General features: G+C 49.5%; 12 protein-coding genes across 12 annotated transcripts; 3 read left to right on the top strand and 9 right to left on the bottom strand.

Moving 5' to 3' along the window:
• Positions 1-504: 504 nt before the first annotated feature.
• Positions 505-1,536, top strand: N7473_012092 (uncharacterized protein; the record flags this gene model as incomplete). Its single annotated transcript, XM_057158031.1, has 2 exons — positions 505-775; positions 818-1,536. The coding sequence occupies 2 exons, from the start codon at positions 505-507 to the stop codon at positions 1,534-1,536; spliced, it is 990 nt and encodes a 329-aa protein (XP_057003881.1).
• A 1,922-nt stretch (positions 1,537-3,458) lies between these two features.
• On the bottom strand, positions 3,459-4,103 carry N7473_012093 (uncharacterized protein; the record flags this gene model as incomplete). The annotated part of the gene is made up of 3 exons (XM_057158032.1): positions 3,459-3,482; positions 3,552-4,029; positions 4,096-4,103. The coding sequence occupies 3 exons, from the start codon at positions 4,101-4,103 to the stop codon at positions 3,459-3,461; spliced, it is 510 nt and encodes a 169-aa protein (XP_057003882.1).
• A 556-nt stretch (positions 4,104-4,659) lies between these two features.
• Positions 4,660-4,924, bottom strand: N7473_012094 (uncharacterized protein; the record flags this gene model as incomplete). The annotated part of the gene is made up of 2 exons (XM_057158033.1): positions 4,660-4,846; positions 4,896-4,924. Coding segments are annotated over 2 exons (216 nt in total), but the record flags the coding sequence as incomplete, so codon positions are not given.
• Positions 4,925-5,867: 943 nt separating this feature from the next.
• Positions 5,868-7,943, bottom strand: N7473_012095 (ubiquitin-specific protease UBP1; the record flags this gene model as incomplete). The annotated part of the gene is made up of 1 exon (XM_057158034.1): positions 5,868-7,943. One exon carries the CDS (start codon positions 7,941-7,943, stop codon positions 5,868-5,870), a length of 2,076 nt encoding a protein of 691 aa, XP_057003884.1.
• A 558-nt stretch (positions 7,944-8,501) lies between these two features.
• N7473_012096 (Alb1 domain-containing protein) lies at positions 8,502-9,181 on the top strand (the record flags this gene model as incomplete). Its single annotated transcript, XM_057158035.1, has 3 exons — positions 8,502-8,517; positions 8,578-8,867; positions 8,945-9,181. 3 exons carry the CDS (start codon positions 8,502-8,504, stop codon positions 9,179-9,181), a joined length of 543 nt encoding a protein of 180 aa, XP_057003885.1.
• A 40-nt stretch (positions 9,182-9,221) lies between these two features.
• On the bottom strand, positions 9,222-11,994 carry vp16 (tethering complex subunit VPS16; the record flags this gene model as incomplete). Its single annotated transcript, XM_057158036.1, has 6 exons — positions 9,222-9,470; positions 9,532-10,897; positions 10,956-11,449; positions 11,506-11,634; positions 11,691-11,797; positions 11,850-11,994. The coding sequence occupies 6 exons, from the start codon at positions 11,992-11,994 to the stop codon at positions 9,222-9,224; spliced, it is 2,490 nt and encodes an 829-aa protein (XP_057003886.1).
• Positions 11,995-12,263: 269 nt separating this feature from the next.
• On the top strand, positions 12,264-13,694 carry N7473_012098 (uncharacterized protein; the record flags this gene model as incomplete). Its single annotated transcript, XM_057158037.1, has 7 exons — positions 12,264-12,407; positions 12,459-12,605; positions 12,660-12,815; positions 12,864-12,986; positions 13,042-13,197; positions 13,263-13,417; positions 13,478-13,694. 7 exons carry the CDS (start codon positions 12,264-12,266, stop codon positions 13,692-13,694), a joined length of 1,098 nt encoding a protein of 365 aa, XP_057003887.1.
• A 370-nt stretch (positions 13,695-14,064) lies between these two features.
• Positions 14,065-15,490, bottom strand: N7473_012099 (bestrophin family protein; the record flags this gene model as incomplete). Its single annotated transcript, XM_057158038.1, has 4 exons — positions 14,065-14,503; positions 14,558-15,114; positions 15,170-15,311; positions 15,363-15,490. 4 exons carry the CDS (start codon positions 15,488-15,490, stop codon positions 14,065-14,067), a joined length of 1,266 nt encoding a protein of 421 aa, XP_057003888.1.
• Positions 15,491-16,053: 563 nt separating this feature from the next.
• N7473_012100 (putative proline permease) lies at positions 16,054-17,752 on the bottom strand (the record flags this gene model as incomplete). Its single annotated transcript, XM_057158039.1, has 2 exons — positions 16,054-17,359; positions 17,412-17,752. 2 exons carry the CDS (start codon positions 17,750-17,752, stop codon positions 16,054-16,056), a joined length of 1,647 nt encoding a protein of 548 aa, XP_057003889.1.
• Positions 17,753-18,381: 629 nt separating this feature from the next.
• On the bottom strand, positions 18,382-19,679 carry N7473_012101 (uncharacterized protein; the record flags this gene model as incomplete). Its single annotated transcript, XM_057158040.1, has 4 exons — positions 18,382-19,038; positions 19,101-19,288; positions 19,349-19,486; positions 19,595-19,679. 4 exons carry the CDS (start codon positions 19,677-19,679, stop codon positions 18,382-18,384), a joined length of 1,068 nt encoding a protein of 355 aa, XP_057003890.1.
• Positions 19,680-20,906: 1,227 nt separating this feature from the next.
• Positions 20,907-21,682, bottom strand: N7473_012102 (uncharacterized protein; the record flags this gene model as incomplete). The annotated part of the gene is made up of 4 exons (XM_057158041.1): positions 20,907-21,246; positions 21,308-21,382; positions 21,442-21,527; positions 21,602-21,682. 4 exons carry the CDS (start codon positions 21,680-21,682, stop codon positions 20,907-20,909), a joined length of 582 nt encoding a protein of 193 aa, XP_057003891.1.
• A 1,514-nt stretch (positions 21,683-23,196) lies between these two features.
• N7473_012103 (FHA domain protein) lies at positions 23,197-25,674 on the bottom strand. Its single transcript, XM_057158042.1, has 3 exons — positions 24,183-25,674; positions 24,032-24,128; positions 23,197-23,972 (listed from the first exon to the last, which is right to left on the bottom strand). The coding sequence occupies exons 1-3, from the start codon at positions 25,202-25,204 to the stop codon at positions 23,340-23,342; spliced, it is 1,752 nt and encodes a 583-aa protein (XP_057003892.1). The 5' UTR covers positions 25,205-25,674; the 3' UTR covers positions 23,197-23,339.
• Positions 25,675-26,509: the final 835 nt, after the last annotated feature.

Genomic DNA, 26,509 nt, shown 5'->3' on the forward strand with positions numbered 1-26,509 from the left:
ACTCACTATAAGCTGACCCATCCTGACGAGCATATTTAAGTCTAAGGTCTTCTTAGTCTCTATATTACCTATTCTTCAATATAAGCTATCTAATAATCATCGTTGATGATGAAATAAGTTTCAGTTTCTTCTTCAAAGTGAAGTCGATAGTCTTCACAACCTCTCTAACATATGGCACAATATCTATCCCCTAGATGAACAACTACATGAAAAGTTCTAACCATAGAATGAAGATACTGCTGGCAATTCTTGTAGACACCGCCTATCCTATCCAAATGCCGTAATCGCAGCCCGCATGCCTTCTATATACAAGTATGAGAGAGCGCGTTTCTTCACTTCGGATAAAAACAAACCTTCCGCATCCACCCTTTCGTCTGATAAAATTCTTTTGTTTATCAGAATTCATCCAGAATTCGATATTTTCATATCGAATATGGCCGCAGGAGAGAGCAGCCTGGCGCCTCTGACGCTCACGAAGTAAGTACCATCAAAGTGACTATGAAAATGCGGGCCCGGACTTTGATATTAAAGAACCAACAGAACGACATCATCCGTGAGTCGTCGAGCCCCGAGCCCGTCGTTCGTCCTTCGGGACGTGGTCTTCCCCGTTCGCCCCGTCTTCCCCGGCGTTGGACGTGGAGGTTCCGGATGCCCTCCCAGCATCCGATGACCTTACGATCCCACACCCGGGGGATCGCTGCCACCGCGGCTGCGCGCTCGGTTCTGGCCGGTGTTCAACCACCGAGCCGTAGGACCAAGGTCCAGACGCCTCGCGGTAAGTTCATGAAATTCTATATTCTTCATTGGTTGTCTGTAGTTCGAAGAAAAGAGAGTCCCGTCATTGTTGTACTTCCATCCCCACACCCGGCGCCTGCCAAAAGGACCGGGACGCTTCACAGACACATCTTGATTCTCAAAGAAGTAGCTGACACCGAGACAGAGAATGAGGCTGGCCGTGTCCTGGGTAACCCAGTTACCCCAGTTCGGCCTGCAGGTCGGGCGCGGTTCCTCGACCTATCGGAGACACGGAAGGTTGAGGTCTTCGAGGACACCGAGAGTCAAGACACCCTCGAGGCTCTCACTCCGGTTCTCTACTCTGGCTCCTCGGAGAACAAGGAAAACGACAGAAACAATCTTAACGTTCTTGAGCCGGAAGAGGAACCCGCCCCTCCTAGCAGTGATGTCGACACTCCTCCTCGTAACAATCATCTCGACTGGTCGGTCCTGGAAGCTGGCCCTCGCGACGTCTTTGGCCTTCCCTTCAACTTCCCCACCCCTCTTCCAGATACCACCATCACCACCGTCGTCGCCGAAACCGCCGATATCACCAACCCCCCTCCTCGCCCCAATCTTCAGCGCACGGTGTGGCCAGGTGATGACGAGACAGGGGACGAGCGCTATGAAACCAACTCCGAGATCGCTGTGCGCGAACTATTGGAGACGGGGTATTTTGACCGGGTCCCTAACAATGCCCAACAAATTCCGGTGCGAGGGGGACAAGCCCAAGCCCAGACCCAGGCAGCCCCCATTCCCTAAGCATAGCGTCCGACACGCCGCCGCCGTTGAGTACCTTTTCACCGACGCCCATATTCAGGGGGATGAGAATGCGGACGATGCCGGAGTGAGATGGAGGTGAGATGTGTGGGGGGAATGGACGGACTTGCGATATCTCAATATCGTTTATGTATGATTTATGTGTGGTTACGACTAATGTGTGCACGACTCATGGACTCCACCCCAGATTCATTAGGAATCGTTAAAAATGTGACTACCGGGGGTTTTTAACTGACTCATTGTTTTGTGCGAGTAGATTTGAATTGTGATTTATCGTAGAGGACCTAGACATGCAGGACCTAAACGAACTCAATGAAGACGAAATAATTTCTCCGTTATTTTCATCTCCTTGGGGAATTGCTCAAACGACGATACATGAGTGCCATCGACGAGAAAACTCTTGGTCTGGTGTAGCGTGATAATAGTATTGCCATTTTCTAATTAGGATTATCATTTTAGTAGTTCAAAAGTCCGAGTCCGGAAAATAGAGAAACGGACCAACTGGACATGCTTCAGCCACTGTTTTTCGGAAGGTCTTTCTGGCCTATGATCAAAAGCAACCCACAATCCCCAATTAATTCTGGCGGAAACCCCGTGGATAACGAGCTCTTTGTCCCTCTCTCTGGCCATCTTCCCACAGTCTCCACTACAGATGAAACGCAGAACCCAACCGCTCCCAATCCCACGCCTCCTGAGCCACCAAAGGCAACGAAGCCAACCCGAGAACATAAGAGAAAGATCCACGTCTCAACCCCAGAGTCCGAGCCGGTCAAGAAGAAGAAAGCCCCGGCTGTCAAACCCAGTCCGGCCGAAGCTGGATCCCTCGAGTTCACCGAAGCCAAACCTGACGTTGCTAGGATGATTTTGAAATCGGGGTTTCAAACTCATAGAACCCAATGTAGAAGATACTCTTGTAACACTATTATACCACGCTAAACTAGAATAAGGGGTGTATCGTTGAATCAGCAATCGTGTATCGTCGTTCTAGCATTTCCGTTTCCTATTACGAGTAGTCATGTTGAATGTTGCAAATTCTCAATACCTAGACCGTTCATCTCGACTAAATATCATGAATAATGTCAACAAATGCTTTGAGACATTTTGATGCCTTACCTCAAGATGGCTGGTACCGTGGGAAGCCAAGTGCGGCCCAGGAACATTAAATTATGGGAATCAAAATGCAATCAATAAAAGAAAATGCGGTTCGAGCTTGAGTTGAGTCAGATCATTCTTCTCTAGTCTACCGGTATGTCTCGTAACCTTGCCACTTTGTCGCGGTCAGGCCAAAATCATACTTCTCGTATAGAGTCAATCTATGAGCGTGGACTTCATTCGAGTAACAAATTCACTAAAAGTTCGCCGAGTTCTGGTATAGATAAAAGAGCAATCATCATAATCAACAACGGATGTCTCCTCTTACACATGTATATAATTCTCGATTACCTCTCCCTAAAGCGTTCCTCGAAGCCTTCCATGAACCACACCATTTGAACTTATCACTCCTAATTGTCCTCAAATCATATCCTCGATTAACTTTTCCCCTTTAAATCTTCCTTTCTTACTATCCCCATCGACTACGCACTCTCGTGAGTCTTTCACTTGCTCTTTTGCCCTCTTATCTTCTTTACCCTTTCTCCCTCTCATGCTCAAGCGTTCTACTATATCGCTCCTAATTTTCTTTCCCGTACTCTCCACCGACACTCTGAAAACTACACATTGTCGGCTGTTCCCCTCGAGCTCCATCTTTTACTTCTCTGTCCATTGCACTTTCTCAAGGTATATCGCATTCTCAGTTCTACTCCCTTTCCCCATCCATCACCCGAGTCTTCCTCTTCCAGATCCCTCTACTCTAACTTCAGCAGCTCCAACTAAACGCACCCCTCTTTCCTTATTCCGCTTGGCGGTCACAAACGCTGTGTCGGCGATAACTGGGCCAATAAGCCAGTTAGTACCTGCGGTGCTTGTGGTAGCCCCGTTCTTGACGTTGATGGAGGTACCATAGCGCTTGGAGGCCTCCCTTCCGCAGAGGATAAGATAGCCCCGGAAACCGCGATGAATGGAATGCCCCATGCGTGAAAGAGTGGGGCGGGGTCCGTTGGAACGTGAGTAGCTAGGAGGTCGCCGCCGCTGTTGAAGTCCTCCGGCAATTTCCCTTTCCGGTCATTGATAGAGAGGTGTTTCGATATAAGGTAAACATGTTCGTCGGAAAGCTTAACGCCTGGTGGCGGAATCTGGTAGACACTGTCGGTGAAACTGACTGAAGTAGAGACAGGGAGCTCTTCAGTGATCTTTCTAGCTTTGCTCTTTTTTTCAAGAGCCCTCTTCCAGCTTTGGAGGTGCCTGTCGATCCAGTCTTCCACTTCGAAGCGGTCGCCAAGGGTGCAAAGGACGTCTGTGATCTCTCGGTTATACTCTGGAAGGTCCTCAGTGTCGGCAACTTCATCGGAAGTAGCCCCAGGGGGGGGCTCTCTTCCTCTTTATCGAGATAGTGTTAGTCCCGGTTGAAATTTTCGTTTGATCCTCTAGCTGGCTGCCTTGGACTTGAACATTGTCAGGGTTGTGGTCAAGGCCGTCGAGCTGGCTCTGGGCTTGATGGTTGTCGGAATCGCGGTTGGCCATGTCAGAGTGTTCGTTGTTTGTAGTGTCGTCTTCGTCACGAGAGGATTGGTTGTAGAGTACTAGAGGTAGAGTTAGGGATTGAGTCTATAGTAGGATATATTTCAGAGTCTGAGAAGGATGTTAGATATAAGGGGAAAGTGAGAGATAAGTAAAGTTATGATAAGGGATCAGACCTTATAGCCACGTTAGTATTAGAATGAATTTGTCCTTAGGTTTGTCTCTTAAGTTAGGCTCGTCTCTAGAATCAGGTTTGAAGTCAGGGAGTGGACAATAAGTAAGTAGTCAAGATGTTAAGGACTTACCTTCAGGTTGGATGGATATTAAAGGATAGAAACTAAGAGATGTGAGGCAGGCTCTAGTCTTGGAAGCAATCAGAGAAAGCAATAGGGATTCATTATTAATGATACAGGTTGAAGGCTGACTGGCATTAAAACATAATTTCAGCAATGAGAGCAATAAGGGCAACAAGTGGATAAGAGTTGACACAAAGTTAAGCAGGTCTAAACTCCAGCTCTTCAAAGACCTTCTCGGCTTCCTGGCGCAGTTGCCCGACATGAAGTATACGACAGTGGTTGGGTCTTGCTCAGGTCGTAGGGTATTTAGGAACAACGTCAAGAGTAAATTCGAAGCGTTGGACCTGGCCTCGGAGCAGCCTTGGAATAGGGTAAATTTGCTAGGAGATGTTAGACCACAGCTTGGAAATCATCAGTGTCTGGATACACCTCGGACTTCTCGCAAACGGGCTGGCCATTCAAGCCTCTCCTCCAGAGGTCAGCTTTGCCCGTCACGGTGACCCCATCTTTCTGTAGACACCAATCGACCACAATAACAGCTCAGATGTGGCCGTTGCCACCTTCAAGGAGAGTTCGAACATCGTCATAGAGCTTGGAGGTAGTTTCTGTCCATCCGACTTCGAAAGCGATCGGTGGCAGGAATTTTGACCCGGAGTTGTAGGGCCGAATGTAAATATCGGGCTCTTTTCGGAATTTCACAAAAGGGGACGTGGGAAGCTTCACAGTAGTCTCGAAGCCGATTTTGAGAGCCTTCCAGTCTTTCTGGCTGATTGTCCCTTTATCCTTCCAGTCCACGATGGCATTAATAACCCAATTTGTGTTATGTCGTGACCCTGAGTCACAGTGAATTTATAGTGGGGTTCCATAAGCTTAAAACCGGGCAAATTTTCAGAACCATCTTAGCACTCACCAGTTGAACGGTATATGTACTATCAAGACAGATGATTCGAAAGACATCTGAAAAGACATCTGAAAAGACAGATGATTCGAAAGACATCTGAAAAGACATCTGAAAAGACATCTGAAAAGACATCTGAAAAGACATCTGAAAAGACATCTGAAAAGACATCTGAAAAGACATCTGAAAAGACATCTGAAAAGACATCTGAAAAGACATCTGAAAAGACATCTGAAAAGACATATGAAAAACCCTTGCAAAAAAGAGTGATTGAAGCATGTATAGTTAGTTCGTTTCTCTGTTATTAAAGCTAGGAATCCCTCCATCAAACGTGTGTATATTCTTCAGTACGTGAATAATACTGACTATTATGCCATAAAAGTACACCAGTAGGAAAATGACCATTTCGAATACAAAAAGTTCACTAGCGCCATCAATGGAAAGCGTTTCGGGTATCATGATAATGCAGTACAAAGTACAAAGACGGTCATCAAAACAGATCATCACGCAGTGATGGCCGACGGAGCGCCCAGCGGTTCAGTGTAGATGGGGGTGTCGTTGTCCACCTCACTGAAAAGCTTGGGAACCATGGAATCAGGGTCGCTGTCCTCCACAGGCAGCGTAGTGCGATCGGGTGTTGACACGCTTGTTGCGCGGGACGTGGTGGAGTCGGCATCTGTTACTGTGGATGTTGTGGACATGTCTTCAGACACGGTGAAATTAGACACCGATTCGGAGACCTCAGACCGGACTGATTCTGGTTTCGTGGTCTGATCCGAGGGAGACGAGGCATTGGTATCGACTGCCTCATAGAACAGCATAAAGGCGCCCCCTTGAGACATGACATGGCCTTCGCTCACCATCTGCACGTCGTCATCACTGAGTCGATACCAGCGCTCTGGCTTCTCCTTGTCTCCTTCCGCCTGGAGAACCTCGTCTGGGACCGGCGCGGGAAATATGGATGTTGGATATTTCCGGTAACAGATATAATGGCCGTTCTCGTGGCGGCCATAGTGCGTAATAATGGCACGGAGTTCATATTGTCTGCTAGGCATGCGGATTGCCTCGCCAGGACGAGGGAGCATTGACTCCGACGGATCGGTCACCCACCGTTCGGAGGTTTCCTCAGACTGTTTGGCAGGCTGAGTTCCAAGACACCAGTCATTCATATCCAGAGTCTTGGGAAATTTGACTGCGGCGTAATTTTTCTTCAACATCCCGGTCATCTCATCAAACAGGCTGCGGTTGATGTGGACGACGAGGCATTGGGGTGCCCGAGCGATCACAGCTTGGCGAGACTTGGTAGTAGTCATTCGGTTCTTAGAGGGTATGTGACATTTAGTTGCTAGCGTCGTCTCGGCAAAATCGTCCTCTTCAAGGGCAGTCTGTACGGCCTCGAGACGCGCCTGAGCGGATGTCTTGACAGCATCCGAAAGGCCGGGCGATTGGAGCTTGTCGGCTTCGTCTTCATCTGACATGCTCCCAAGAAGGTTCTTCAGCTGGTTTTGTGCTCGTAGGAGAGTACACTTGGCACATTCCACACCCTCGATGGGCTCTAGTGTCATATATTGGCCCAAACATTCGCGGATGTCGTATTCATGTTTAGCTCCGAGAGGAACCGTCAGGCAGTTGAAAGGAATGAGTGACAGCCCCTCTGTCCATCCGCATTTCATGCACCCGACTCGTTGGGCAAGCAAGCCTTCAAGAGGATTGCGAAAGGAGGCTTTTTCAATCGTTGATACAACATGCTCATCGGCTGACGTTGTATCCAAACAAACTTCTTTCAGGATTTTCTCTTCATGTCCGGCCATTTTCAAGCCCATGTTCCTTGTTTCGCCTCTCGAGGCTTGTTGGATTTCGATGTCGACCTGATCCACCAACTTGGAGAAGTATTCTTGCGCATCCTGCTGTTGCCAGCTACTCATAGATTTCAGGTCCGCAGGAATCCAGAGTTTGTGTCCATGATTTGATGCACTGTTCAGAAGATCGATGATGCCTTTGAGCGCCTGATGTGTCGAGAACGAGCTCTTCTCTCCCAGGATGTCGACATTGCGACCCAAGAACGCCGAGAGCGACTTCAGCGATGCTAGTCCCTGGATTATACTATTCTGGTAACACGAATTATCCCAGTTACCCAGTCCTGAAGGGATACTGTCTTTGTTGTTACCCAGGAGAGCGCTGCCGATTCCGGAAAGGGATCGCGGTCGAGGGAAGAAAGGAAAGGAGTTGTTGTCTAAACCCAATATCCGTTGCATAGACTCGCTCTTTGCATGAAAAGACAATCCCGAATGGCTCGAGGGGGAAGAGTCGGACGGCGACATGCGGGAATCCAATGCGACGAGAATCCAGGACGGAGTAAGATAGACAAACGCGTTCCAAAGCGCCTGTATAAACGAGACCGGGGCGAGACCGAAGTGATCGAGAATTAGGTAGGTACAGAGGAGGGCGATAATCGTATATGCTAACGCTTGGTGGTTTTGCAGGGCCGCAGAAGCTGTCGCATCGTGGCTACTCCGGCTTGCGTAATGATGAATGGGGCCGCTCGAGAAGATGTCAGCTCCCTGTCTATGAGCATTCATGGCGGAATGAAAGATCAGGCGAGCCGCAAACTGCAAGGAGAAGACCTGTGTAGCATGGGCCAAATGAGTATGGTCGTGGAATCGCAGGAGTGCAGTAGTTGGAAGAAGGGAATGTGGAGCAAGAGGACTGAGCCTGGTTGTATACAGTGGAACATTATTAATTTCCAACTTGCACGCGCCCGCCCATAGTGGCCGATAGTGACTGCCACAGTGCCCTCACGCAAGTGGCATTTTAACACCGCCTTCAAGACCGCCTGGCGCTGTACCTTATAAACTAGGCATCAACATCCCTAGGTAATCCAGGCTGCTTTCGGATGATCTCCCTCTGTATCACTTTCTAAATCTCTTTACACATCTCTTTCTACATTATTCTCTACATCTCTTAGAATATTAGTAGAGTGCCCATTCAAAGCCTAATATTTCAGGCCAACGTCGGCCACCTCCCGCGGAAGCTGCGCTTGTGGCTCATCGCGCCCGCCGCAAAATTTTTATCGATAACAGGTCCCCACACACAACTACAGTTTCTTCGATCTCATCTTTCTCAAAACAAATCACACCATGGCCAAGAACAAGCGTGAGTTCTATGTACAATTATCTCTTGTTAAATACACCCTCATAAGCTAACTCCCTCCAGCCAGAGCGAACACCCGTGCTGCCCGACGAGGCGCCGAGCCGAGTCTCAACTTGGATAAGTCCTTGACCTCTCTACCTCGAGCCGAGTCTACGACCGTCCAGCGTCCTTCACTCTTGGTCGATCGCGCAACTGCCGGTGTCCAGAAGAAAAGAAAGGATGGCAAGAGAATGACAAAAGCGCAGCGCCTGAGACAGCAGAAGGGTATGGACAGGGCTGAAGCGGTCATGGATCAGTTGGAAATTAAAAAAGCCAAGAGTCTCACACGGGCAAAGTTCATAAAAGAACGAAGGGTATGCAATGATTTGCTTATGAAATTGTGTCTACTCATGGTATAGAACATATGCTAACAAGCTTCCTCTTTCATCAGGCTGATTGGGAAGAAATGAATAAGAAATCATCAGCATTCGCCGCTCTCCAACAAACCGAGGATGTCGAAGAAGATGACGAGGAGGACAATGACGACGACGATGCCATGGCGACTGAAAACATTGAGCCCAGCGCGCCTCTGATGGCGAGCATTTTCGCTCCCAAGTCCACGAATGCGACGTCAAACCCCGTGGCAGCCGAGTCTGCTCCCACGGATGAGTACGACGAAATTACCTGAACGCAACGTCACATCAAAAAGACCGACCCATCTGGGAAGACTATTTCTTCGGCCTGAGCTGGTTGATCATGCGCTCGATTTCAGTACTTGCAGCGCCGGACGCTTTAGACCGGAGGAGTTCGAGGGTGTTCAGGTCCTTGGCCTTGTGCGCCTCTTCTCCCGCCTTGACAATCATTCCACACTTGACCCACATTTCTATCCGGTCGGCGACTGGAAGATGTGTGCACTTCGGGACGAAGATCGAGGCCAGCTTGGTGTTTCCAGCCCCAAGGATTTCGTTATAGAAAGGCTATACCCGCTCGCGTAAGCGTGCATTCAAAAAACAACATAAGAAATTTCTCAAAACTTACCTCCCACCCGATCGGAGATTTCTTGACTTTGCCAATCTCCTCCAGCTCCCCCCAGTCGCGCTTAGCTACCAACGCGCGGAGTCTTAACCACCAAAATGCCTTTTCAGGCATCTTAAACTCACTTTGTAGCTTCTGTGCTCTTTTCCCGTAGCCAGCTCGGACTAGTCTGTAGATAGTCTCGTTCAAGCTGAGACCGAAATACTCACTGTGATCTGCGAGATCTTTATCCAGTGACTCTTGAGCTTTGAGAAGCTGGGAAGCCTCAGAGACTAGTTTCTGCTGCAGCATCACGTTCGGATCCTTGGAGTCTGACAGTAGCCGCGATGCCAAGTGAAGTTTCTCGGTCTTCCGTTGAGGGTCAGTCTCTCCTAGAGCTTCTGATAACAAGACATTGGATCCTTCCATCGGTCGGTCGTCTTGGTAGTACAGATCCTTCAGTAGTTCTGTGTCCTCTCCCCGAGCTGCGGTCTCGACCAACGCCGACGCCATAGGGCGGACGTTGATCATTCTAAAGAAGCTTGCGAGAGGAAGCTTGCTCTTGAGATGGAGTAGAACATAATTGACCAGGTCGTCGTCACCACTTTCAATCGCTTTGTCGAGAGCAAGTTCATCCTCCTCCATATTCAACAGCAGAGGAACTTGTTTCCCTGCCCGAGGCTCATGGTTCAGTAATTGTGTAGCCAAATGTGATCGACCTTCATCATAGGCTGTCTGTGCAATGACTTCGAAGGAAATTCCCGGCTTGCCTTCCAGCCTTTGAACAATCAATCTGCACACGGCATCATCATCGACTGTTGAAACTCGGACCTTCTGGCTAGCCCAATGAACATAGATTCGGTCTGCGGGGATTTGAAGATACTCGGAAACCCGGATGGCGAGAAGATATTGGTGTCGGCTGATGAGTCGTTCGATGAGTCCTTCGGGGGTAAGTCGGAGGTATTGCTCATATGATATTGGCAGACCGATCTGGTAGTCTCTGGCGGCTGTGAGAACTCTGAGTTTCTCAGTCATCTCAACGAATTCATCGCTGTTGTACAGCTCAAGAACTGATTTTCCAAACGACGCCGCCTTCAAGAGCCGCTTCTGCCAGTAAGCGTCGAATTCTTGACCTGCAGCTTTGATGCAGGCATCAACTGCGCCAGGGAGGCTAGACCGAATGCGCTGGATGTTCTCGTCGGCTTTGGGTGACTTCTTTTCCAGTTGCTCAACAGAATCAAGAAGCACCGAGGCAGGTGATGAAGAACCCAACCGGAAAATCTCTTCCGTTACGCCTGTAACCTTGTGCAAGAACTCGCAAGTGTCATTGGTGAGGAGGCGAACACCGTCAAATTCAGGGATGATATGAACTCGACCATCATAGTAATACCTATTTGCAAGAATTCATGGTGAGCAGTGTCTTTGGCTTTGTAAGGAGTAAAACGTACTTTGATGCCGCGCCGTTAGGACCGACAAGATGGATCTCATCCTCCCACGCAAGAACAACCGCATCATCGCCGCACCAGCTCACGCTACTGGGCGCCACACGAGACTTTGAGTCATATTCGCTGAGTTTGTTCTGGAAGTCGTTGCTGACAACCCATAACTTTCCTTCTCCAGTGAACAGTGCCACAAAGCGACCAGTAGGCGACACACTGACGTGTTTGAATGGGCCATCTTGCAAGATCTTGTCCTCCGCTTCAGTAGAATCGACCAGATAAATAGTCTTATCCACTGCGAGCAGAACTTCCACAGAGCGTGAAAGTGTATGTGCTGGAGGAATCAATGACCAGGATGACACCTCACCCTCGGGACAAGGTGCTAGCAGCCTCGGTCGTGGCTCGTCATACTTGGAAACAGCAATCAACTGATTATTAGATAGCAGAGCCACAAGACCCGAGGCCCAAAATTGGCAGGCTCTCACCCCGTATTCTTCTGCACCCTGAAAATGGTCAGTTCTAATCTGTCACGCAGGCAATGCAGGAAATTTCTCCTTACATTTCCCAAGGAGAACGAGGTAAATTCGCCGTCTAGGCCGAAGTAACGGCGGACAGTGCCATCTTCTGACACGACGAGAAGCTCCTCTTTGTCGGACCAGCCGAGCCCACGAATAGTAGCTTGCTCCCACTAAGAAGGGATTAGTCCATACATTCAGAATCTCTCTTTCGGGGAGAGAAGCAAACATTAATGCGGTTGATCTGCTTTCCTGAGCAGGAATAAATGTCGATACCGGACCGGGAGGCCTGGCTGTCCCGCAACTGAAATGGTTTGCTCTCATCACGATAAAGCGCTGCGCGAACTTTCAGCTAAAGTCTCATCTCGCGATCAAAAAGGGGCCATACCTATGGCTCCACCGTAAGGGGCACCCGCGACAATGTAGTTCTCTAGTTCAACGTCTTCATCAAAGACAGCGTCATACACGGGAATTCTGCGGTAGAAGCTGTCGCCAACCTTCTCCCAGTTGGCGAGAGGGTTTGAGGGCGCCATGGCTGGGCAATATTTGTCACAGACGAGGGCCCTGGGAAGATCATCAACCCATATCTCGTGTTGTTACAGTGGTTGGGTGTTGGCTGGCGAAGCTCCGCGGCTCCCACGGGGAAACAACGCTAGTCTGGTTTTGGTAATTATCTGCCCAGAAACTCAGGCTGCAACTTTACACCTCATGCCCGCGCATTCCCCCTCTAATCCAGCAGTGACGCCATTCGACTCGATCGGGAGGAACTCGGCAGGGAGTCGATGGCCCATGGAGCTTGAAAATGAATGATATGAGACTTGAAGACTTTGCGCGACAGTTGTCTGATCTCGAGGTCGCGCTTTTTCTCTCTCTTGCGGCGCGTGAACATTGCCTCATTGAGACAACGGGTGACCTGATCGACGACCTCGCCAAAGAGCTAGCCTTGGTATGAAAACTCCATCTGCTTGCGATTTTGCATTAACTAATCAGGCTCCAGATCTCTTCACGCACTTTTGATTTCTCGTATTCCATCATTGACTGTTCCACGGAAACGTCCATTGAGGACTTTTATGATGAGATCCTCACCGCGGATGCCCGCAAGGGACAGGAGCGGCCGTCATATTTCAGATTGAAGACTGGATCTGTGTGTATTCATTGATTGGCAACATACGCCGCAGTCATGGGCTAACAGATGAAGTCGAGCAATCTTTCAACGTACATGACCCCTCGGGACCGTGATCAGAGCAGGTCCCCTGCTCCAAGAAGCACCGCCGAGGAAATTAATGTGGTCAACATTGTCATTGCGAAGAATTTCAATCTCGTTGATGCTGATATTCAAGTGCAAGCTCTACAGGTTCGTCATTGATCGTCAATAATAGAACAGTGCTCACAATTGTCACAGTTAATGCGAACCCGGAGGTTAGCCACCGAGCCAGGAATGTTGAACGCACCCACAGAATTTCTCTTCCTACCAGTGGTAGTACGAGAAAGTGATCAGCTCGATCCACCATTGAATACCCATTTAGTGAGTTTTTGTCGCCTCGCATTCACTGTCTCCCATTCTGACGTACGCTTTGCAGAATGAACATCTCCTCGTTTCTCATTTCTACAGCTGGGTAGATGGCTTTGTGTATCTCGAGGACGATGAATGGCTGTCCGATAGTCAATTGTCAGCTTCCTCGGTCATTCACAAGCCAAGCTATCAGCAGAAGAAAAGTGCGAAAATTGATGAAACGGTGAGTTCGGCCTTCACTTTAGAGCATCTCGTGTTGAGGCCTAACCTTGTTCACTGAAACTATAGATGATGGATAAGCTACGAGAAGCTAGTGAATCCGTCACTACAAGCGCAGAAGTAGTCCGCTACATCCAAGATATTGTTGTCTTCTTACGATTGAGCCGCGCTGTGGGTGGTGGAGTATCCGCCAAGGCCAACTTCCAACTCGCACGATTTGCAGAGTCAGTCGAGGTTCTTTACTATTCATTTCTCTCGAGTGCTTCACTAACACCATCCAACAGGCTCCTTGCACCTTTACACGGTGTCGATTATCTTACACCTTCGATCGTGGCTCTTGCCGCAAGAAAAGTCTTCCGACACCGCATCGTTGTCACGGCTCCTAGTCAGGATCGAAGTTTACAGTATGGGAGTGATATGGTGGCTGTTTCCCATACCTTGGCGGATGTCACACCGGACTCAATCCTGGATGGCGTCCTGGAGCTAGAACCTCCCATTTGATGGCTATCACCGTGATGCAAAGCGTGTTATTCAGGTTGTTTGTATTAGTTTAAGTCTCCATTTGAAATACCCCTATAGCGAATGAAAATGGCTTCTCATTGATCAATCATGGATTCTGACCGGCTGAACATTTGGCTGCCTGTGCAAGTGTGTGTAGGGCCAATGGCCAGCAAGAGAAGGCGAGTAGAATATATCCCAAAATGTAAGGGTTTTCTTGTACCAAATAACGGGGGCTATAGGTTTGCTTGGTGGAAACTAGAACTCAATCAATACATCTCATCCTGGCACTTTAAAAAGAATTTAGAAGAAATTTGTATCTGCTAGGTATGATTGGTTTCCTATAACACATCAAAAGGGCTTCGAGGACATATTATGCGTTCTCTCGATGTCCATTATCACCCGCAGCCGTACGCGGCCTCAACCTCAAAAACAGATCAGGCGGCGCATACTTGCCCTGGCCTTGCTTATCTCCGTTTGCGCTCGGTTTAGTGCTAGCATCCAAGCATCGCTCCCCATGGCCGCGGCTTGCATCATTACCGTGCCAAGAGCTCTCCATAGCCTTAGAGTAAGCGCGCCACTCTGTGAGGACAACATCGATCTCGATCTTGGTGTCTCCGACAAGAGCATCCATCTTGATATCATTCCTATCGTAGCCAAAGGGATCTTCCAGCTGGGAGCCAATTCCTTCAATGCCGTACAGAGTGAATATCACCAGACAGACGATCGGGATGGCCCACCAGCCCATTTCATCGACCATTGCAAAGGGCAGGACGCAGCCGAAGAGGGCGAGGACCTGTTTCTGATGGATTCTTAATCACGAAGTTAGCAATAGCAAGTCATGTCAAACGACTGATTGAACTTACAGATGAGCCACTGGCATCGGAGTGAGCTTAATCGTCTCCATCTTCCCATACGCGTCCAAGAACATATTCAGCTGTGCCTGCATTTGACTGGCACCAGGCGCATTGAACCAACCGCGGTCCTCGCCACGCTTGATAAACCCATCGACAAAGAACGTGAGTTGATAGGGGAGTCCAAGTCCCTCACTCTCATGGCCCTCCAGTCCAGCTGGGAGTAAGCCTGCGTAGTCAGGGTTATACGCGGCGGTGCCACGCTCATCCACGTCGTTTCCGAGCGCACCGCCAATAGCCCAAGCTGCGCCCCATTCAGCGCGAAGATGGTTCTTGACTGCGAAAGGAATAGCCATAAGAATGCGGATAGTACGTTCGATATCTTCGCGCTCGGCAAGGCTGGGTGGCCCACGGGTTGCGCTGTAGCTGTTGGTGACGATGGTGCGAGTCAAGTTTCGCAAGCAGGTGTTCATCGTGCTCATGGCATTGCGGCCGTCCCAGAATCTATTGTATGAGGTCTGGTTCCGGAAGACAAGCATCAAACCTACCACGATTGACAATGACGGGATCTAGCGATGCATCAATAGAGACCTTTTTCAATGATGGAGTGGGTGATTTTCATACAATGCTTGTGGGAAGTCCGACCGTCTCGAAAACATAAGTGTCCAGGTAGACAACAAAGGCTGTAAACATAGCATGCAGGAAGACTGGTAGCAGGATCTGCGCATGAATCGCCCCTTTGATGAAGCGGAAGACCAGCGGCCATCTACACGAGGAGTGAGTGAGGATTCTTGGACTCAGAAGATTTGCATGTTACCTTCTTGGCTTCTTTCGCGACGACAATAAATGCGGATGTGTCAACCTTCGTTGGTGGTGCCGCCCTTGCAACGAGGTGTTCTGGCGACTCAAGGTCGGGGTTGGCGGCTCGCTGAAGTTCAAGCGCATCGTGGCTCGAAGTGGATCGATCCGTCGATCAGCGATGCTGGAGTCAAGGGTTTCTTGTGGAGCTGGCACCATCGATCGACGCAGTCCCTCTTGTCATCAACCCAGTTGGATGATAAAGAGTGGCCGAAATATGACGGCCAGCAGGTTTTGAGGAGGGTCGTTTGAAGCTCCGTCGCGTGTCGAGAGGGTGGGGAAGACGCTAGGATCACAAAGTCACCATGCACGCCGACATCCTCGCCCAGTGGCTTTGTTGATTAAGCGCCATTGGCGGATCGCCGGGCTTGCGGGCGAGTGATACACCGCTATTTTCTCCTTGGATACTGTAGTCAAAACAAACAGTCAAATCTGCTCTCAATTACCGGGTGCTTCGGAATTTGGACCAATTGTATAATCCAGCAAGAAATCGAGGTGTTCGGCCTTGCAAGCACCCGCCAGTCAGCAACTAAATCGGCAATCGAGCCAGTCTATATTATGATACGATGCATGTCATGCATACAATGCCAGAGAGCCAATAGAAATCCAAGATCTTCATTGAGATAATCAAATTAGACTAAACATTACAATCACCACATCCTCTCCCAGACTCGTCGCACAAAGCTCATCTGCGCCAATTCAGCCTTTCGACGCTCCTCCCATCCGCCATCTTCCCAGTGCTTACATTCCTCGTCCACCTCGGCTTTACCCGAGTACAAATCCGCCTGAGCAGGATTCACGAATTTGGTCCGGTGATACACTTTCCAGAACACGAACATCACGGCCCAAAAGGCAAGGCCGAAATAAGATGTAACGAAGCCCTGGACGCTGAAGGGCTTGAACACCGAAAATCCGTTGAAGATGGCCGTGAGGGTACCAATGCCGATCGCAAAGCTGGCAAAGTATGGCTGGAAAGGAGATGCCCAGGGAACGAAGGATTTGCGATCGATGCCTTGTGCTTTCAAGGCGCGGTACCAACCAATGAAGACGCAGAGCATGCCTGTGTAGGTAAGGACAAAGGCGATGGTCGTTAGATCGACGAACCAGTAGAACACGGTCACGGAAGAAGAACCGGCCACAAGGAAAGTGATGCAGGAGAGAAGTGACACGGTGAGGACGCAGTAAATGGGGATTCCAGATGCCGTGCACTTGAGGAGGAACTTCGGGGCTTGGCCATCACGAGCCAGGGAGTAAAGAGTTCGGCTGGAACTATACACATAGGCGTTCCCGCAGGACCAGCCGGAGAGAAGGATGAGGAAGTTGATCAGATCAGGAAGACCGGATATGCCTAAATTCTGGATACCAATCACCCAGGGCGAAGCAGCAGATCCAGCGTCGCCGTTGTCAATAGCAGACATAAGACGAGGATCGCGTGGGTTGCAGATAACCCCGACGGCGAGCACGCCGACGACGTAAAAACCAACGATACGCCAGAAGGTCATCTTAACGACTCGCGGAATGGTGTATCGTGGGTTCTGAATCTCTCCTGCTGCCAAAGCCGGCAGGTCAGGGCCGGCCACGGAGAACGCAGCATATATCATCACGGAAAAGAAACCGAGGAAACGGCCAGTGTTGCCATCCGTATAGTACTCAAACATCACACCGTCGGTCCAATTGCGGAATCCATATACATCATGTCTAGGGTTACCGCCGACCATTGTGATGAAGGTAAGGAGCACGAGACCGATCAGGAGTAGGATCTTCGTCGATGCCATGATGAACTCGGCCTCTCCGTAGTATTTGACCGCGACGAAATTTAGTAGCGAGCAGACTACCAGAGCCATGGCTACCCATACTGCGGGATTGACGCTGGTCGTCCAGTACTGCATGACTGTTGCGACGGCGGCGTATTCGGTACAGACTAGCATGACACCTCCATAGAAGTATACCCATCCCCTAAGGTCGTGAGTATTGATCCTGATAACAAGAGGGGGCATGGTAGACTTACATAGCAAAACCAAACGCTGGATCAATAAACCGAGCAGCCAATTCGAAGATAGAGCCTCTAATAGGCAGATACGCACACATCTCCCCAACACTCAAGTTAGTGGGTAAAATGAAGAGCACGCCCCAAACCAGATATCCCAAGAACAACGACAGCGGTCCGGCATCCCGAAGGTAAGACCCGATACCGACGAAGAGTCCTGTTCCAATAGACCCTCCAATAGCCATCAATTGCACATGGCGCGAAGCAAGTCCGCGCTTCGTTTCGCCATATGCCTCGACGGAGCCAGAACTGGCATCCTCGCTGGGAATCGGGTGGTCTTCTGCGGAGATCTTTTTCTCCATGGTGATCTTGTGCAAGAGTGCCGTGAGGGGGCATGCAGCATGCGAGCGGGGAACATAACTCCTTATATGCGCACTGATATGCGCACTGGCGTTGGGGTCAAGAGAACAAACTTGGGATACGATGCGGAGACAGTCCCAATGTATGATGCTGCTGATAGTGACCCCGCGTCCCTATCGGGAGATGGAAGCGATGCAGCGCATCAAACGACGTCCACAGCGTATGCTACATCTTGGCGTGAAGCTTAGATAGTACGGCTGGAAGATAAGAGTGATAGGAGTGTTTGGCGTGTTATCATGGATGACCTGAAAGGGGGAGGAGAAGGCGACGCTAATGAAGCCGCCAAGTGATAAGCTTATCAGCGATTGGGCAACCGGGGCTTTACCCCAGATGGTGGCATTTCCAAGGGACCCGTGCAACTTCGCTGCATATCATTACTCTAACAAGTCTGGAACTTGGCGACTGGGCCAATCAGGGGCAATTTTTGAAGGTTTGGGGTCGGGAAACTTTAGCCTTTAGAGGTGAAGTGGCAGCTATCTATACCAAGAAATAACAACAACGAGGACCTGTCAAAAAGACATGATAAAGGAGAATCACGGAAGAAATACTGAAGTTGTTTAGCCCAGCCCTCTCAGACCAGACTTATCGATGTCAAAAGTACCATGTTCCAGTTGTACGCATCCTCTTCGGCAGTTGATGGCTGAGTACCGTTGTCGAGGTTGACATGGTAATAACCGATGAGATTGCGGATAGCCATGTCATTGAGACGGGCCTTGGTCAGGTTAATCGTCTTCAGATGTCCCTCAATTGTGGAGGTCGTCCACAGACTGGCAGAACCATAGTCAAGACCATTAGCCGCAGAAGCAAGGGTATGCTGTTGGGCATTGGTATCTGGGAAAACGAAGCCGGGGAAGCCAAGTTCAGTCTTTAAGAGTTTCATCAGCAGCGATGAATACTCGCAGGAAAGAGTGTTGTTAACTTGAGTCATCGCACACATCACGGCACCGAGGCCGGAGTGCACGGCTTCATAGAAGGACCAAAGGTAGGTCTCATGCAAAGTCTTATCATCGGCATTGGAAGAGTAGGAAGCACCAGAGGAAGAAGAGGATGACGAAGATGAGCTAGCACCCATAGAGCCCATGCCACTGACACCGGAAGAAGAAGACCTAGAAGCGTTCGCAGAACTCATCGAGGAATTGGAGCTTAAAGAAAAGGAAGGGCCTCCGCCTGCACCGCCGCCACCTCCGGAGCTCGTGCGGTTGGTTTCCTGCTCGTTCAAGATGGAATGCTTCAAAGATCATCAGCGAGTTTCTTGTTAATTTGTTGGAGAGAAGGGACAGCGGGACAAACCTTAGCACTAGCAATGACACCCACATCCTTGTACACCTTAGAGCCGAGGCCCGTTGCGATACCGTTCAAATATGGGTCAGAGCCAAAAGTCTCAACCAGACGTCCACCCCATAAAGTCCGGCCCAATGGCTGAGAAGTCGGCCCATTCACGACCGGAATGCTTTTGAGGTAGAACTCGGTCGCGACGGCTTTAGCTTACGCGTAGAAGGCTATCTTATCCCAGATCATTGCCAAAGCAAAAGACTGACTAAAAGCCGAGACATAGTAATAATCCTGAAAACCCATGCTTCCATCGAGGAATTCAAGGGCTGTGAAGCTTTCGCCATCGGTGGTGTTGACACTGCTACCAGTGATGAGCTTGATTTTCTCGGTCGTATTGAGTGTGGCTACAAAGCGAGAGGCCTTCCGGTAGGCCGTTTGCCAGTCGCCGAGAGATACGAAGAATTATGACGATTGGTTTTGACCAGGTGGGATCTTCAGGCTCCAGTACTAACTTTCACCATTGGAGATGAGACCCTGGCTCGAAGCGCTAGCCAGGCCAGCCAAAGCCCCAAGAAGAGATAGAGAATGGACTTTCATCTCGCAGAGATGAAGATAATAGCTAGTACAACGCACTCAAGGAATGACGAGAAAGGAAAGACTAAACAGGCTTGATTTCCATTCAAACATTGCATTTATGGGCTGACTATATACAAAAATACATGATCTCTGATCTGCAACATTTAGTCCAAATGAAGTTATAACTTGTCCTCTGCAAACGCGTCCACTAGGGCTGTTGAACCTGAGCTTAATGAGTCCAAGATAAGAAATCAGGTTTCAAACACCACTCTAAAACATTCCGATGTTTAAGATGGAGTTATTACGTGGAAACAGGGGCCAGGATGACGCGGATGACGAATGTGCCGGTAAAAAGAGGGTCGGTCGGGATTCAAACCTCGGAAAATCCGACATTTAGAGCCATTTATGGTTGCATGCACGTGGGGAAATTGGCAACCCGAAGATATGCCGGCGCCGATCATTACTTCATTTCAGGACAGGTTCAGGTAGGCAACACTTTGAAGATTGATTTGCACCAGATAAAATGATAGATGAAACACTCCTGTCTAGTCTTCAGCGTAGCTTCTGCTAACACTGGTATCCTGAACAATCAATATAGGTGTTAGAGGATACTACGCTCCCTTGCACCACAATAGCTTCCTCAAGTTTACCACTAGAAGAGCTAACTGTCCGTAATGGATAGGAATTCTACCATACACCCCTGACTCTGGTTTAGCGAAGTAACGGTGTACTATCTTCTAATTAGGATATCATGGTGGTGGTTTAAAATTCCGGGTCTAGAAACCAGAGAAATGGATGAAACAGATGTGCTTTACTATAATTATACTTATTTGGAAGATCTTTCTGAATGTCTCTTGAGCGATCTTTCTTGATGCCATAGGTACTGTTTTGCATGCAGCAGTTTATCATTTAAGTCATGAATTGCTAAGATGACTCAAAAAACTTGTCGGTGTTTAAAACTTATAAAACTCGTACCACAAGATATGTGACCGGAGAGGCCTATATTAATGGCATAACTACGACTACTACACAGCTGGATCTACCCTTCGACAAGGTTGTTGGCCCTGCTTCTCACCAACTCCTGGAGAGAGACTTCGTGATATCTAGCCAAGAGCTGAGAATCTTTGCCGAAAAAATCTGGCATGGCCAGGGCCTCCTATGAGTGGTCGCGATGCTTTCTTTCACTTATTTAGCCCATGTATCAAATTTCTATATCACAACACGGGTATCAAAAAAACATCGATTTCCCTAGTCCTTCCTCACCACATCCCTCGGCACCTGCGAATTAAGCACACGCCGCTGCCTACACGTCCTCGACGTCGGAGCACATTGAAAATTCTGAAACATCCGCGGCGACATCTCACAATCTCTATCATCACTGCAAGGGTCCCCAGGACAACTTCGTCCAAACTTCGATGAAGCAGATGTACTCCTCCAAACATGCCCTTCTCTGTTGGTCACCCGCGCTCGACATTTTACACTTGTAGCTCGGCGACCGATGGCTTTTTCTCGGGGTTTATCGCCAAAGGTGAAGAGGTTGTAATGTGGGCGGTCGAATGTGATTATTTCGTTTTGGCAGGTTTTATCACTGTGAAATGTTATTAGGATTGCTTATTGTTATGTGTCGAGAGATTGGGTTGTGCACGTACTCGAATATTGTGCAAATGTTATCATGCCCAGCTTCGGGAGGACATGGGACGTCTATGGATCCGAGAGTTTTATGTCTGTTCTGGAGTTAGAGATAATCTATGAACAACGTCTTTTGTGAGGTAGAAACACTCACATCAAGCCTCTAAGCTCAAAACATTCGCCCCACTCGATGCGTTGTTGGAAGCCATTCATAAACTGTGTTGATGTTGATACCACCGGCTTCATAAATGCGGATTAGGGACAACATTCTAGGTATTCAAAGAAGATATTCGGTGACAGGCATTTCATCTTACCAGAGGTTCACCTGTACTATTGCTACCTGCCGACACCAACCCCGCCAGCAAAACACAAGCGGTAAATGAGAGCTTCAACATAATCTCTCTTAAACCGTGCACGAAATCAACCTCTCGAATCGCAATATAGCAAGAAGTGAAATAAAAGTCAAGTCCTAGTCACGTTTTATCAAAGAAAAACAAAGATCCTTTCACACACACCCACCCTGCCGTAGTCCATCGCTATAAATGGCGAAATCCCAAAAGCCAAAACAAGCTTGCAGGGCCCCCAAACCCAATTCTCTCATGGCTCCAAGCGCCTAAAAAGAGCCGTCTACATGGGGGCGCTTCTACCTGCATACCCGGTGATCCTAACTGGCTCTCGGGGTGGTAGATGCCCCGCCCGCTTTCCCTTTTCTAGAAAAGTGTAAGGTTACCTGCTGAGGGCACGGGATTTGTTATTTGCCTTTTAGAGTCGGTGTTGAGAATGGCGTGGGCTAGTAGTGGGGTGTGCTGACCGTAGCATAGAGTTACTTCGGCAGTATCCTAGTTGAAGGGTCCGTTGCTCTTTGAGCTAGGTAGTGCATATCTAGCTCAGCCACGAAAGATCCATTTCATTCATCCTCAAAAGGAGCCAGGATAAGATGAAACTCACGTCCTTTGTTCTAAATAGATCATGGATGGACTAAGAAAAAGAAATCCCTGCAAAGGTCAATTCAATGCATGAAATCCATGTAAGGGCGCTTATCAGATAGCTCTTCATGCTACAGTGCTGCTACTGCTACTGTACGTCACATCAAGGATGTGCGTGATAATTTAGCGACTGCACCGGCTGTTGCGGCTTACCGCCAAGGGACTGGAGGGGCCAAAAAGGAGCCATTCGGGGCTGGAAGCGAAATAGATTATTAAGACGATGGGCCCCCAATTAAATGACTACTGGGCCTCTACAATTCTAGAGCTCAGGGGGCCGTTCCTGGATTTATTTATACTGTCGGATGTTAAACTTGAAACTTGGCGGCTCGTCGGGTGGCTGGTGGATATACTTTGGCATTAGATGTACCGACTGATAGACATCTAGAACGGCTCTTGCCGACCATGAAGTCGAAGTCAGTACATTGGGTACTCTAGATTATACTGTATGTCTCATAAGATGACTACGATAGGCAGTTTTAATTAGCAGAAGAAAGAATTCATAGATACCCAGACTGTCAAGATAAGAAACTGCGAGATTAAACGCCAAACCCAAACAATAGTTTTGAGTATACGACGCATCTAGACAAACAGGGCAAAACAAGAGACCGGCCAAGTAGAAGCCCCCCAGTTCGCCCCAGAGAATCACCAAGTTCATAAAAGAACAGCCCGGGTTGCTGGAAATGGGTATATCGAAAACGACGGAGGGTGGGATGCATCGCGGATAAAACGAAACAAAAACGGGGAATTGGAAATAGAAATCCAAACCAAGTCCAAAAAAACGAAGGTGTAAATGGAAAGAATGAGAAAACGCCAAAGTGCCATGAGCAGGTCTGACTAAACCACAAACGCTGTTGAAAAATGCGGTGGGGGGGGGGGGGGGGGGGGGGGGGATGAACTGGAAATTTAGAAAAAGGAAAAAGTATCCCGAGATCAAGAAGGACATCCAAAGAATGCAAAAATGGCGGAATGGGGGAAGGCTAAAATGTCACGCGAATGGCACAAGATGACTTGGGTAGATTGGTCGAAAGGTCATTCATTAAGATTATTTCGGGTGCGCTATGCCTCGTCACCGCATACCCGCACGACCGTCAAAGGCGAGGGGACCCGAGTCATTACGTGGTGTCAGAGGATTATCATCGGATGTCTCTGAGCGGCCGGGCGTGTCTGCACGAAGATGTGATTGTCGAGCCGCGGGCACGTTGACAGGCTGTGTGGGTTGAAATCCGGGGATACTGATGGTGGCGCTGCGAGCGAGGTCGTCATTACTAGTGTTCGGAGCCTGGGAGTCGGAGCTGCGACTGTCCTCCATGTCAATTCCAGACCCAGACGCTTGATCACCGTCATCCTGCAAGTGTAGATTCTCGACGTCGGTGACAATGTCCGGTTCTTCAGAGTGAGGTTCCAATGGGGTCGACTCGTGCTCCTCCACACCATTTGTCGTAGCTTGATGATTCACCGCTGACTGCGTCCCAGAGAGAGGCTCAGCGGAATCGTTGGTCGATGCAGGTTCAGTGGTCGCCTTTTCCTCGTCGTTTTCAACGACATCGTTAGTGTCGTCGACCTCCGCGCTGAGATCGGTGAATGCACGGCAGTTGGGACACTGGAACATGGGATAGTCCGGGGAGTGCAGTAAGCGACTGATGCATTTGTAATGCCAGACATGGGCACATGCTGCCATGAAAAGACATTGATATGGGCGCTGGATCGAGGGTTACGTTAGTGTCAGGTACAATCGAGGACAGGACGAAAAGCACGAACCAAAACAGAGCCGAGGCAAATGGAGCACTCTCGACAACCAGAGTAGTCAGCCCCATCTCCTTTCCCCAGGTTCTTGATGAGGCTTTCTGTATTTTTACTGTCCAATTGTTAGTTGTTGACGAGATGCACCTGTATGAATGGGCGTGCTTACTTGAACTCGTTCGGCTGCTGCTGCCAAGAGCGATTGCACTCGATGCGTATCCGAACACAACGAAAAATCATTTCCTCGCCGCCCCGAAAATCAATTCCCAGCTGCACAATATCGCCATCCTTGATCGAGTATAAACGAGATACCATGTTCGGCTGACTTAATCGCATATGGTTCAAGAATGTGCCGGAAGAACTTCCCACATCCTTGATGTGCCACTGACCATTACTGTAGAGAAACTCGCAGTGTTTTCGACTGACCACCTTCGATTTGAATCCCACAGGGGCGTCTGAGGGCTCAGTGGGATTGGGAATTGGAATGCCATCCCGCTCAGAGTATCGGCCCACTCGAATGACGGAGCTCTCCGACGGTAACGTACGTGCAATGGGGACGAACGGGAGAGACGGCCGCGAGCTCTGGAAGGTGTCTTGATAAGGGAAAAATCGAATGGTGGCCTTCTGCTTCGAGTTGACGAGCGAGACCTGGGCAGCGTCCGCCGGAATTGTACCTGTCAACTCGGGCGCATCAGTGGCCGCAGGGGTCGATTCTGGGGAGGAGGTCGGAGCAGCCTCTGGGGTCGCGGTTCTCGCGAGCGCGATCGTACGAGGTGGGCGACCTTGGACGGCCGAAGCACTCCTTAATCGCGCCATGACATTGGGGGAAGGTTGGGCAGGCTCGTTTGAAGGAGTTGACCTGGACGACTCGGCCGATGACGTTTGTGTGTCGACGCCGAGACCGTGGGAGCTCGCAGTGGGTGCAGAAGTGTAGCGAGACAGGGCTGGTTGGTCACTTTCGGGGCCTGGAGCAGTGGAGTTCCCCACCTGTTGCGTGGGAGACTCTGGACCCGATGAGGATGGGGAGAGCCACGGCACTCGACTACTCAGACTGGTACGCGACCGATGTCCGCCTGGAGACGAATGGGATAGATTTTGGGTATAAGCACGAAGCTGGCTGAAGCGACGGAGTCGCCCTGGACGTGGGCAGTCGGAGAGCGAGGCGGAGGCGGTGGCGGTTGAGGCAGACATGGGGTTATTAAGTAGGCAGACTTTTGGTGGGGGAAAGTGTGTTGGCTGTTTGGCTTGTAATCTGTACGCCTGGGGCTGATTGGAGGGTTTCGGTGGTGTGGTCGACCTCTTGTCTCTCCTGCTGCTAGTCGCCTGCACGCGACAAGAATTGTTTCGCCCAGCCGATCCAAGGGGACTGGCAATGGCGCTGAGAAGAAGAGGAAAGTCAAGAGGTTAAGGGATTGAAGGCCTATTAAACCGAGATCTGCAACTGGACTAAGAGCCGGCTCAAAGGGCGGTTAGGCGGGGACTATCGAAGCATGGCCCGAGGAACAAAGAAACGTGATCACCAGGAGGAGAATTGCGAAAAGTGAGAAAGAAGAGAGGAGAGATGAGGAATGAGGAATGAGAAGTAGGAGTCGAGTGAGACGACGAAACGGGGGGGAGGAGGAGAGAGCAGGAGAGGATCTAGGCTTGGTATGATGTGGAAGTGTCGAGATTTCACGGAACCAGACCCAGTCGTTCCACGTTTTTAATGGATTATTTGGCTGGGATGGGACGATTCAGACACTAGCAGAATGTCACTAGTTTAGCATCGTAAGAGGCCTAAAGTTACCGGGCTTGAGAGAAGAGGCTAGTCCTGTCCACCACAGGACTGTCGCAGTATTGTCAGCATGAACGGATGCTAGTTATACTTTGTACGCCTTTAAACCTACAACCCTTTTGACTCTACGGATCTATATCTATAGACTTATGATATCGAAGCCTGCAATATAGACCTACATAGTCTACTAGACACACTGTCTTATCCATACCGGCATACCATCCTCGCTAGACTCCGTGTCGCCCCCCCCCCCCCTCGCCTCCCATGATATTTTTTGCGGGGAAATAGCCTCCATCCGGCCCGAGTTTGCCTCTTGTAGTTTTAGCCGACGGCCGTGTGGCCTATGGCCTGTGGACTCTGCTATGCGCTTTGCCCTGGACAGTCTACCCGTCCCAGTTGAATCTGGTTGGTGAACACTAAACCACCTAAAAAGACGGGACTAGCTTCGCACGGATCTACTTTTCCTACACTTGGGAATCCCAGTTCCCGCCTCTTGAGCTTGGCCCGCTTATTGCATTTGTGCTCTAGGGTCCAGTATCTTCCATGTGATGTTGCAAAACCATAGGCGCAAGTCTCCTCCCAGACTGGACTGGACTGTACTGGAGTTGACAGAACTCAGTCAACTATCTTCCAGTCTTCATGATTCACGCGGGCGGATCACCCGTCCGGTGATCATCTGCGTCACTGGGTAGGAATCACAAGGGCGACCAGAGGAGATCGAC

Source organism: Penicillium subrubescens (assembly GCF_028828155.1).
Source record: "Penicillium subrubescens strain IBT 31985 chromosome Unknown utg000010l_segment0_segment0, whole genome shotgun sequence".
In the NCBI taxonomy this organism is placed as follows: Eukaryota; Fungi; Ascomycota; class Eurotiomycetes; order Eurotiales; family Aspergillaceae; genus Penicillium; species Penicillium subrubescens.

Coding starts and splice junctions, on each gene's coding strand:
- N7473_012103 (XM_057158042.1), bottom strand. CDS start 25,204: ATGTCTGCCTCAACCGCCACCGCCTCCGCCTCGCTCTCCGACTGCCCA. Junction 24,129..24,182: donor CAGCAGCCGAACGAGTTCAA/GTAAGCACGCCC, acceptor ACAATTGGACAG/TAAAAATACAGAAAGCCTCA. Junction 23,973..24,031: donor TTTGCCTCGGCTCTGTTTTG/GTTCGTGCTTTT, acceptor CCCTCGATCCAG/CGCCCATATCAATGTCTTTT.